This window comes from Penicillium bovifimosum (assembly GCF_028826915.1).
Source record: "Penicillium bovifimosum strain IBT 22155 chromosome Unknown utg000005l_segment0_segment0, whole genome shotgun sequence".
NCBI lineage: Eukaryota > Fungi > Ascomycota > Eurotiomycetes > Eurotiales > Aspergillaceae > Penicillium > Penicillium bovifimosum.
The window spans coordinates 3,818,881-3,831,260 of record NW_026622714.1 but is presented as its reverse complement, the minus strand read 5'-3'; the positions used below and the strand labels follow the sequence as shown (position 1 = coordinate 3,831,260).

The window sequence follows — 12,380 nt, the reverse complement described above, 5'->3', positions numbered from 1 at the left end:
ACATCGGGATTTAGCACCCAATGCGACCGGTAGTTATCCCCCACGGATTAATAATAGCCTAAACAGGGTTTTGGTCATCCCCTCCAATGAAGCCTTATCCAACAGCTTATCCCTTGGCGTGGGCAATTTCCATACGAGTCACATTCAAACAAAGTTGGTCTTAGCGAATCTCGCCCGGAGTTTTAATTCTGTTAACTCCGATATACCAGGTCTCATAGGTCGACTGAAATCGATTTAAAAGCCACATTGGCGGCATAACCTCGTGACTCGTACTCGTATCGGGTCCAGTGATGCGAAGTTTTGGTTTTAACTGCGCCCATCATAAAGCTTGACAAGATCCTAGTCTAGATCAATTAATCAATGTGAGAAGATAAACAAAAGTGTCCTGTCGATCAGACAAGGACATACTCTGCCTTATGGTCGATCCGTATGTGCGCATCATCTGCGCATATCAATCAACACACGACAAATCAAAACCAGGAAGCTAATATGTAAAAGGATCACCATGGGCAAGCACAAATTACCATTCTACAACTCCCAGTTATTGGTGATTTATTCATAAAATAATACTCTGTACACTGCGCCACATCTGATTTGTGCACTCGTGTCCGATCAAGAATAACAACAATCAGTGGCTTGAAACTAGCACCGCACTAGCAGCTTGCCGTCGACAAAACACCTGATTCGCCTGACTCGTGCTTACATTGATGTACATAGGTACCCGCCAACGCCTTGACTCGGCGATAAGGTTAGCAGGCCCGAGTTTGCGCTCCCTGTCGTTCATGTTTGTGGTGCAGCTAGGCTGAGCTAGCCTTGTCATTAGCCTTGCAGGTGCGTAAAGCCTCACTTCTAGATCTAATGTTGGACCCCGCCTGTACGGTCTACATCACATAGGGCGTGAAAGCTACCAGAGACATTCAAAAACGACCTCCATTTTGATGCATAATTCTCATCCTCTGTAGCAGTCCCCGAACGTTTGAATTTATGCTAGTTATACTCCACTATGGTTCGATATTATGTGCACGGTCATGATTCAAGCCAGTGAAAGCGTATCGCCAACAAACTCTTCTTGCACAAGGATCACTCTAATAGGGTTTTGAGGGGGCGTTGGGGCTGGTAAACCTTGGCAGCTGATATTCTCCTTGGCTTTGGTCCTAATCTGGATGTGGCCCTTGGTCGTGTTAACTTTTAAGAACGTTGGGGATATAGTCGCCTGCATCTGGATGTCTCACATGGTACTGCCCAGTGTGACTTGAACGTCACCATAGTGACTTGGGCTTGGCCTTCCATCTACCAGATCTACGGAGTGGACAACGTCGCACTGCTTCTTTGTTCTGTGTTCAATGAATCATAGAACAAGGGTGGCCAAAGTAGAGTATAAACAGTGCACAACCTCGAATGCCTCAAGGATCAATGGACTAGTGCAAGTGATATCTTGTGCTCTTATGTCGCCACAGTCAAAATGTTTAACACAATACATAATGATAGGCGGAGAATAATAATCGTGGTTGACCGGAGCCCAAGTTTGAATCAGACTGGCGCAGCTGATCAAACAAAGAGGGAACTAGCATCATTCTTCTTTCGCCTATGCGGCTGCACGATGGACTCTACTCCGTAGCCATTACTGTCTAGTCAATACGGTGGAATAAGCATAAATCATAACACCAATCACAGCATGTATTCCCTCTGTAGAAGTGAAGTAGGCAGGCAGGTGGGTACTTGCTTCGACTGTAAGCGTGAAAACTGAAAGCTCGGGTCCCCGATCAATTTTGTTTATATTTTTGGAGATCGCCTGAATCCGTCTCCAATAGTGGCGCATACTTAGTTACGAATCCGCAAGCTTTGCCTTATTAGGATATTTTGATGTCTTCCATTTTCCCAGACGGTCAATCATCTCCACCGGGGCAGCTTGGCAGATACTACACCTCATCTCTGAATTCAGAATTGCCTATTTGAAAGTATCAACGGTATCGCCAGTATCCATACTTATTCAGGTTTTCTTCCAGTCGAAGAGACATTTCAACTCAAAAGGGAACAATGCCGCGAATTGCCGCATGTGCATGTTATTCTCGTCCGAAAGCTCCTTTTCCCTGGGTGGGTCTAGTTCCACATCTCGCTAACTATAGTTATCTGACCCGTTGGTAGAGTTGCCATTGCGGGCTAAGCCGACGGTTGCCGACCATGGTTCGCGCAGGCTTTCTGCAACTGTATTCGTTAGCTGCTAGTCTAATTATTAATGGTCTCGGACTATCTTCGGTTCTTACAGAGCGGAATTTCTGTGGACACAGTACACTTATCTTGCGGAAGAGCAATCTTTGTCATGTTGTCGTACGATGTACGGAGTACTCATGTACAGATAATCTCCGATTGATAATCTGCCTAGGCAGCCTGATGGACTTAAAGCTTCAAGTCAGCCAAGGTCTTCCTAGGTTAGAACAGCAAAATCCCTCTAGTCTGAGGGCAGACCAAATGTAAGATACAAGACAGCCACCACTAACATTAAAGCATAGCGGGGGATGACGTGCGATCAATTATCCCTGTACTGTCATGCATCCATTGCAACCCTGAATTAAAGGTTGCCAAGAACCAAAATTGTGAAACGTCACACGAGCTTATCCCCACTAGCATACTGCGTACATATTTTGATGAAGGTGTCTAATGTCTAGACGAATAGGGAAATGTACTGAAAGGGCAAATATTAGAATTACCTTTCCGCAACTAACTATCCGTAACTAGTCATCTTTTTGTCTCGCTCTCGTTTATATACCAAGGTGATGTTCCATTGCATGGGGTCCAAGGGTCTGATCTTAGTTTAGTCTAATAGATGTGCATAATTTTGGGTTTTGTCTTACCAATCATAAACAATTTTGCATATCATAGGGCTCCAAGAAAAGGCAGTGCACCACAAATGCTGATGCCTACTCCCATAGTTACCTGTAATCACCGTTAGCCTCAAGTCTCGGGACCGAGACTCGTGAATGCCAAGAAGACGCCAACTTTGAGTGGCCAGACCCATGGCTGGCCTTGCGGAGAAGGCAATGTCATAAAAGTCTAAAACCCAGTTTTCCCCTGGTGGACCGTGGAAATGGTGGCTTCAAATTTATGGTTAACGCTTACCTTCGTTCCACTCAACTTTACTTTACTTAAACTTACCATTATTTCCAAGGTTCGCAGTCTAGTCTCACTTACGGAGTACATCCATGAGCATAAACCATGTGGCAGGATGCATTATTCCTTCGGGGACTTTATTATCCCGAATACGAAGTTGTGACCGGTCTGTGAGTTGTCTTAGTCTTTGAGTGTGACCTTGAAATAGTAACATCCTGGATCATCGATTACCGATCAATTCACCAGTGCATACTAGAATAATCGCATGTCACTGTATGAACCTCACTGCAACACTATCGATGGATGTTGTAAATCAGTTTCTACACCCTGTAGGCTATCTGCACATGTGATACGTCAAATAGGGATGGTTTGCTGCATGACTCGCAAGTACTACAAGGCGCGCACTGCCCGAAACTTCTTTTTGCTTATGCTTAACCCTGGTAAGGTTGGGGCCCCTTACCTGCTGATCCTGCTCCCCTGATTGGCATGGAATTAGTACTCGCTTGGTCGAAGTCTATTTGATTATTTTTCAAGGCTGTGTGTGCTACCTTTCTATGCGGCTAGACTTCATAATCTTTTACCTTATCGAACAATCGTGATCCGATGTTGATCTCACTCTGATGAAACCATATTACTATTACGACTTCCCTAAACTCTGCATAACTTGTACATAATAAGAGACAAATTGCAATAACTATAAAGTCTATATAAACCTTGCCTGAAACCGGAATGCTCGGCATTATTAAGCGGTTTCCGACATAACTGATCTTGGAAGGTATGTCACGAGCCACATTATTCAGGGACCACGTTTTCTGTCGGAGTACTCCGTACTCCGTCACCTTCGGCTGAAACGCAACATTTTTTCGGGACTGTTTATTATTGAGCACTCGGTCCACACCCGTCTCTGCGGTTCCTGATCCATATTAGGAAATTCTTATCTTCATCTCAATAAGGAGATTCAACTGTGCTGACTGGGGCCGCGCCCTTAAAGGGTCAGTGCCCACTGATGACCCCGATTTCTACTAGTCGCCCGGTGGAACGCCTCTTTCCCAGACTACAGTGCTTGGCTTTGCTTGGGGTCCGGAAGTCGGCGTATAGATTAGGAATAGGATCAACTCTACTCCGTACTGAGTACGAGAACGATGGGACAAATACGCCATGATATCCATCCGGACGATTATCGTGAAACGATCGTCTGTTCCTAGCAACCCTGCTAATGCAGCCGCATATGTGCCTTGAATTCTAATTCATCGCTAACTTAAAACATCCCTCCATTCCTTTCTCTCTCGTCCGTGGCTCCGTGCGGTACTTCCCAAGTTTTACACTTTCCCCTAGTGTTTAGCTCCGCCGCTCAGCCCTGTGCATGAAATCTGTCTGTCGGCACATGCAGATCCGGCCATACGATATACTACCATGCGGTATCCGGGCTTTGGTCTTGAAAAATGCTTCGTCACCACATACTGATCTAACCTTACAAAACCCTGTGCGGCTGTGCCGTCTGTGGTATGAGAGCATCGGAGATCATGGCATCAGATCTACAACCGAGGATGCTTCGAGTCCTTAGCGCATAATGTTTGTTCTGGTGTCTCTTTTCCCCTGGATTCGAGAGATATGACCCCTTCATCTTAGGCCTCCCTGTCATATCCAAGCCTTTGACCTCGGTTTAAAATAGAATCTTGGACTCGGGCTAGTGAACAGCACGGGTCACAAGTCAACGGGCATAGCAAGGTGGGTAATTCTATAAGCTCTACTCCGTACTCCGTACCCCGTATGTACTCCGTAGTTACATAGCCCCTTGATGTTTGTTTACAGCATAGTTAGTTACAGTTTGGGTGCCCGTCACTGTAAAATGAGATGCAAGTTGAGCCGTGCACCCGCGCACTACCGGTTAGCCCCTGCAAGCTCTTCTCTTAGCTCCAGCGTTAAGAGACTTGTATTTCCGCTAGTCGAATCCGGGCATGTGGCGCAACGGAGGCTCCATTCTGCGGATAGCTGCGGATAAGCTGGAGTGCGTCGAGTCCTATTCTGGACTCCGTCGGCGATTGTGTTGACCGCACCATTGAAATTCCTGTGCCAACTAAGAAAGATGGAACTGTTACATGGTTACATGCCAAGCGGAGCAGCTCATGTGTCTTTGTTTCTGTAGTTTGTCTCTCAAACCATTGAGTCTGCATGCATATTATTACAGGTCTATCGTACATTGGATGTCCTAGGTATACATCTGACAAGTCTCAACAATCAGCCCGGCCGAAGTATCTCGGGAAGGCTACGATATCCCGGATACTGGAGACGCCACTCAAGTATCCCAGAAATCGGTCAAATCCGATCCCGAAGCCTCCATGGGGAGCAGAGCCCCAACGACGGAGGTCTGCGTACCATTGGAGGTGGCTCAGGTCCTCGTCAGAGGCAAGATGGGGATACAGCGGCTCGCCCGAAGCTGGGTCACCAGACTCTTGAAGTTGTCGACTTTTGATCAGACCGTGCTCGCGCATATTCTGGATTAGTTCAGGTAGGCGATGCTCGCGCAGGGAGCCTCCGGCGACCTCGCTAACCTCGGGGAGGAGTAGGTCGAAACACGCCACTGTCTCTCCGGGTACGTTGGTACCGTCGGCGACCTGCGAAGGAGCCATGTAGAAGGGCTTGACGGATTTCGGGTAGTCCGTGACAAAGACGGGGCGCCCTTGGTGGAGTACGTCGACAATGTACTTTTCATGCTCGAGCTGTAGACCTCCAGTCCACGTTGGGGGGTGCTCGAAAGATGCGCCGTCCTCGGCGACAGCGCGCTGGAGCATCTCCACTGCTTGGGTGTATGTGACGCGGTCCCATTTCGGGCCATCCATTAAATCAGTCCATCTTTGCCGTAGAGATCCTGCCTCCTCGGCGCCACTTTCCTGGCCTGCCTCGCCAGATCGCTTTGCTGACAAGAGCTCCTGGCCAACGGTGGTATTATACAGGCGACGTGTCAAATCGCGCAGCAAGTATTCTACTAAGCCAGTGAGTGAGTCAAGATCGGACGTGAAGTTGACTTCGGCTTCGAGCATGTAGAATTCGCTGAGGTGGCGCGGCGTATCACTCTTCTCTGCCCGGAACACGGGCGTCAGTGTCCATACATTGCCCAGCTCTGCAGCATAGGCTTCGAGATGCAGCTGCGACGATACAGTCAGGTATTTCGGCGCTCGGAAGAAATGCTCGTTCTCTGTGCTAGGCGTGGCGGCACCGCGTGGTGTCAATGTGAAAGTTTCGCCCGCCCCTTCACAATCTGAGGAAGTTATAAGGGGAGGCTGCACTTGTGTAAAGGCCCCGTCCGGATGGGAATGGAACACATTGCCAAGTTGGAACATGCACTCAGACCGGAAGCGCGAGAGGAGAGAGTTGAAGGGGGTTCGAATGCGGAGATGGGGAATCTGGCGTAGGAAATCGGGGCTGTGGTATTTCTTCTGAATTGGATATGTCTGTGGTCAAAAACATCACAGTCAGTACCTGGACTTGCGATCTTCAGGAAACTGTTCGCGGGCTCACCTCAGGATCTGAGGCGCCTACAACCGTGACATCGGTTGCCTGGAGCTCATGAGTCTGCTCTTTTCCCGGTGGGCAAGCTTTCCATATCCCCGATATCTCAATTGCAGTTCCGGTGGACAGGCTAGAGGTACAAAGCGATGGTTAGTCTTCGTTCACAAATAATTCGGGGATCCCGAGCCACGAGCACGATCGAACGTACTCTGCTGCTTGCGCGGGGCTCAAAATTGCTTGCATTGGCTCCACGGTAGAGCCATCGGATATTTCTGCGAACGCGAAGCGCTTCTGTTTCCGCACAGACCGAATGAATCCGTTCACTTTGATTTCGCGGTCCTCGAAGCTGCTGACTCCACCAGCCTGACTAGGTTGGAGGATCTGCGCGCACCGCACAATAGAGGGGCGAGCATTGACCGGGTTATGGCTTAACCTGCCCACAGAAGTGGCGAAGGTTCGTCGCCATGTCTGCATTGCTGAAGGTGGTTGAATGTTCGCGGAGTCCGGTGACCGGAGATTGCGGCCCAAGAAACTGATCGGCGTCGACGTCGGTCCGGCATACCAATTCAGGCCGAGCAACTACAATTGATCGATCTATAAAAACAGAAGCTGCCAGCTTCTATGTTGACTTTCTATCTTTTTTCCCTTCCGGTCAGAACTGTTAGGTACCTACCTCTGGATTCATACATGTAGGTAATCAGCTATCGGGGGTCGCAATGCCTAAGGTAATCCCGTACCAATTAAGTACACATTGCCCTGTCGGGTCCGAATATATATTGTGGAACCAAACTTCCTAGGTACCTACTATGCCCAGATGTACCTTCCAGATTTGGATCCTACGGTACGGATAGGTAACATACAGTAGGTAGAGTGGACAGGGCTAGTAAGCAACTCAGACCTATTATCGACCCATTCCGGAGAGCACGGCAGGCCCCTGAAGTGGCTCATTCTTGGTGCTAAATCATAAGAGCGAAAAGTAGTATTGCAACACTACCGAGAATATCATTGACTCCCACAAGGGATTCAGCAAGGTTGACTAGAGCCTAAGGAATGACGGGCCGCCAACAGGACCTTAAAACACAAGAGCAAACCAAATTTCCTTCCCTCACTGCGAAGCTCGCCGCTCATAGACCCTCCTTTCTTCTTCAATCATATCAATCGCATCCATAAGGGCTCCATTTGCCGCTGCCGCATATACGGCCAGCCTGGATCGGCCACCATCTTGTTCAGTTCCGTAGCCCATGTGAAGAAGGGCAGCCACACACCGTTGAATGTTTGGATCATCAGACTGATGAGCACCAGCATCAGGTGGTCTAGGGGTTGTGGCCTGCATTGTCGCTTCCACTGGTGATCTCCCGAGAACTTGTTGGTCAGAAGATGGACCATTTCGTTCTCTTCTAGAAAGCCGCGCCCATGGACTTGTCCGCAAAGGGAGCCGTGATCTATCCCCAAGGTGACGCATACTCGCGGAATGCATCAAGGGACTGTGGCGGAAAGCATCTGCAGCTTGGTGATGATCTGACCCATGAGTTCCGTGCCCAGTCGCTCGGCGCGAATCCACAGCCTTCGTGGCAAAAAAAGGTTCGTCGAGTTGTATCAGCTTTGCCTTGTTATAATCAGCCGATTGTTCAGCATCAGCGGCCGGTGATGCCTTGCCAATTAAGTCAGGATTCGAAGCCTGCTGAGATTGGCCAGGGGATTGTTTCCAAGAATAGAGTTCCCCAGGGGTTTCTTGGTTGGTCTGTGGTTGACCAAGTGATGTAGTAGGAGATGATTCTGTCACACCGGAATTCTGCTTTGCAAGAAGCTGGGCCTCCCGTTGAGACACTGGTGGAAAACGAGACATGTCCATTGATTTAGTCGTGGGCATATGCGAGGGAACCTCCTGATCGCCCAATGGAGCGGTATGCGGTGTGCTCATCTCGGGCAATAGAGATGGGAATCGTGCGCTGAACGCAGGGTCATCGCTCGGGGAGTCAAGTAGGGCGGACGATTCGGTCTGAATTTGGGGATCAATGATCTGTGTATGATCTTCAAAGGTGACGGACTTTCTGCGATTGTCTGTGTTGCCGTGTCTGGATGAACCCCTTCTTGGAAAGGCAACACGGGGTGAGAGAGCAGGGCTCGGCATTGCACCGCTTTGTGCAGAAGAAGCCGTCTTCAAATCACCTGTTTCAGCCTGCGAGCGGGATGTAGGGACATGTGCCGGTCGAACACTTTCGATGGGCGTATGATCCATGAGCTCCAAATTTATCGAGTGACCGTCGATAATAGTACCATGCAAAGATTCCATCGCAGCGAAAGCAGGATGCTCTGAAGGGAAATGGACATAGCCAAAGCCTGCATGCCTTCCTGATGCAGTATCTAGAGGAAGATCCACCTTGACGAGGAAGCCCTTCGAAGCAAACACATCCTGTATCATCTTGTCGGTAACCTGAAATCCGACATTCCCGATAAACAAAGATTTACTCGTCGAGTCTTTTCTCGGTTCTCCAGACTTGGCTCGTGATGTCTGCCTAGCATTTCGTGGAGCATTGAACCCGAAACGAGCAGGCCCAGGTGTCCATTGCGGCCAGTATGGAGAAGTCGGCAGCGTTACCGGTGGGTGAGAGTAATATAGAGATGGAGACCCGGCTTGATGTGGGAATTCCGTTCTCCAGGCCGGCGCCTGCCATGGCATGGGCGCCCAATGATTTGGGCGATAGTTCATGAATTGACGACGAGGACCACGAGGAAGTACTCCTGCTTGAGCTGTATCAGATGGCTCCGATTGACTTGGGATAGACGGTGATCCCCCTTTCGTGGCCGTGGCCGAGGTAGGTGTATCCGCACTCTGAGGATACACGGGCCCCGGAGCCGCAGATTGATTGCTAGTAGCAGTATCAAAGAGTGGCCTAGTCTCGGAGGTCGTATTGGAGGTCGAAGCAGACGCGGTTGGCCTAGCTTGCCCAAATTCGCTCTCAAAGGCTGCAAACAAAGTTCTTCCTACCTCATTCAGTTCGGCGGCCATACTGCGCAACCCATCGGCAGCATTCTCAGCCACTGGCCTCCCTGCTTGAAAGGCATCTTCAGCCATTTGTCTTCCGTTATCTGGGAGGTTGCTGAAAGCGGCTCTTAGTTGAGCGTCGACAGTGGCGAGCAGCGACCGCAATGACGCTTCCATGTTCCCAGGCAAGGATTGCTGTGCTGCCTCAAATTGCCTTTGAGCATTCTGCAGTTGTCGCTGTAGCTCCGGGAGTTTTGCTCTCCATTCAGATTGTACCATAGTAGCCCCGCTGATCAACTGGGTCAGAACCTGGGCCGCTAAAATCTCAACGGGATGACGGGCTTGTCCAGAGTTTGTGTTGTCTGAAGGCTGCACAGGAGGTGGCGAGTCGGTTCGAGGTGCTCTGTTATCTGAGGATTCAGCAGCATTGAGCATTTCTGCTAGATCGGCTTCAAATGCTTCCATAAAAGACCGAGGCTCCTCCTCGGAGACCGGTGGCGCAGATGTAGTATTAGGTGCCGAGACTTCAGGTTGATGTTCGACGACAACCGCCTTAGGAGTAGTCTGCGTATTGTTCTTCTCATGAACTGAGTTGTGCTCGGAAACAATGCCTTCGAAACGCTTCCACAACTCAGTCACGGAGTTTGATCGACGAATATCAAATATGTGCATCGGTGTGGCGTCATTGTCCGAAAGTTGAAGGGATTCGAGCCGTGTGCTGGCGTCTAGCGGCTCGTCAAGACGCTGCGAGAGCTCGAGAGCGGATCCAACCTAAGGGAGAGCGTGAGCACTTTGTTGGTACCTACTAGACTGTCGCGAACTTACAGTGATTGTTTCGTCGTCGTCATCCTCATCCACATAAGTCAGCCTTGCGCGGGGATGGTTCGATGCTAGAGCATCGTAATCGGCAGCAGATATCTGGACTACTCCCGAGGGAGTAGAGCGGGAGGCTGCCAGTTGCTCGGGGTGTTGCGAAGGTGAGGCCCGAAGGTCTCTAATCTGGAAAGGCTTCAACATCGTGGAAGAGTGTAGCCCCGCAGATCCAGAGCACGGAGAGCGTTACAGAAATGGAAACAAAGGTGAGAATTAAAGTTGATAGAAAGACGAAATAAAATATGATTATGATGCCTCCAGGGCTAGTTCGGAGGTGGATGGGGTATAAACGAGAGAATCACGAGGTTCGTATGTTGCTGCCTGTGGCAACATTTCCCATCTTCAGATTCGACTTTCCTTTCGAAATGAAAGAATACTTAGATTTCAAACAAAAAGAGGTCACAGACGAAGTACATGTTCAGGCAACAGGATAAACGTCAGAGGCAGATGATCAAGCTCTCCGGGAGTCCGGGGAAACCCCGCTCCGATCACATGACTCGACTTCTCGTGTTGCCTGGAATTTGAGGCGTCAAATTTCATCCTCATTGACTCCATTGACATCTGCAATGCGCAATGAATAATACCAATTGAGGCCTATTGTTGTATATTCATAGAGACTTTAGGTCTGTGCGACCGTTGTTTCATCTCTTTCATCTATCCGAGCGGTCAGCAGCTTCCATTTCGACGATCATACCAATGGCAGGACCATTGGAGACGCTTCACTACATGAAAGCCCTCGAAACCTAGCATTGCGACCATTTCAACGCTTGCGAATCTTTACAACAAGCAATGGCGAGCCCAAAGCCTGCGCGACTGCATACTCCAGTCGATCGAAATATCCACAACGTTGTCCTGGGCGATCTCCTGTTCAAGCCGTGGAATCAATCCATCTACCCCGAAGACCTGGTCCCCAAGGATGCCGATCGACTTTACGTCTGTCGCTGGTGCTTTCGATATTCATGCGATGGCGACATACTCGAGGAACATAAATATGTCTGCAAGCATCGTACCATTCCGCCCGGCACCAAAGTCTACGACCATGGAGGGTATGCAGTGTGGGAAGTTGATGGGCAAAATCACCAACTGTTTGCGCAAAATCTGTCTCTCTTCGCAAAATTGTTTCTCGGCCACAAGACCGTCTTCTTCGATGTCGCAACCTTCCTATATTACATCCTCACGTTCACCGACCCCAACGACCCCGAAAGCTACTATGTGCTTGGTTTCTTCTCAAAAGAGAAACTTTCCTGGGATGCGAACAATCTTGCCTGCATACTGATATTCCCACCTTACCAGCACAAGCAACTGGGGAAGCTGTTGATGGGTGTCAGCTACAAGCTTAGTGGATGGGACTCCAATGGTGGGTGCATTGGCGGGCCGGAGAAGCCATTAAGTGAGCTGGGTCAGAAGAGCTATGTCCGATTCTGGGCCGAACGGATCGCCCGTTTCTTGCTGCGCGGCAAGCCTACCGACACGCCAGTTAAATCCGACCAGCAGAAGCCCGGTTCCACACCCAAAAGTTCCCGCAAGAGACCTCTACGTGAGACCATGACCGTCGAGGAACTCGGTTTAGGAACCGGCATGTTGACCGAAGATGTGATCACGGCTCTCAAGAGCATGGGGCTGTTCGAACTCCAGGCCACCCCGAAAAAGCGCAAATCCAACCGAAGATCTGTGGATGATATGCCAAGTCCAGCAGGTCAGACGGTCACTATTTGCAAGTCTGATGTCTGGGAGTGGGCGAAGACACACCATCTCTCTCTGGACGACCCAGTCAGCGAAGAAGGGTTCGATGGACTCTGGCCTCCCGTTGTCGTGCCCGAAGAGGATGAAAGAAGCATCACTTCGGAAGAAGACTGATTTTCCGAACGAGGCAGCTTGTTTAATGTACGATAGCGTTGATTAC

At 49.6% G+C, this 12,380-nt stretch overlaps 3 protein-coding genes across 3 annotated transcripts; 1 reads left to right on the top strand and 2 right to left on the bottom strand.

Moving 5' to 3' along the window:
• Positions 1 to 5,339: 5,339 nt before the first annotated feature.
• Positions 5,340 to 7,092, bottom strand: N7515_006653 (asparagine--tRNA ligase SLM5; the record flags this gene model as incomplete). The annotated part of the gene is made up of 3 exons (XM_056667397.1): positions 5,340 to 6,560; positions 6,628 to 6,748; positions 6,827 to 7,092. The coding sequence occupies 3 exons, from the start codon at positions 7,090 to 7,092 to the stop codon at positions 5,340 to 5,342; spliced, it is 1,608 nt and encodes a 535-aa protein (XP_056520993.1).
• Positions 7,093 to 7,723: 631 nt separating this feature from the next.
• N7515_006652 (RNA recognition motif domain-containing protein) lies at positions 7,724 to 10,621 on the bottom strand (the record flags this gene model as incomplete). The annotated part of the gene is made up of 2 exons (XM_056667396.1): positions 7,724 to 10,375; positions 10,430 to 10,621. 2 exons carry the CDS (start codon positions 10,619 to 10,621, stop codon positions 7,724 to 7,726), a joined length of 2,844 nt encoding a protein of 947 aa, XP_056520992.1.
• A 645-nt stretch (positions 10,622 to 11,266) lies between these two features.
• Positions 11,267 to 12,334, top strand: N7515_006651 (putative histone acetyltransferase (MysT1); the record flags this gene model as incomplete). The annotated part of the gene is made up of 1 exon (XM_056667395.1): positions 11,267 to 12,334. One exon carries the CDS (start codon positions 11,267 to 11,269, stop codon positions 12,332 to 12,334), a length of 1,068 nt encoding a protein of 355 aa, XP_056520991.1.
• Positions 12,335 to 12,380: the final 46 nt, after the last annotated feature.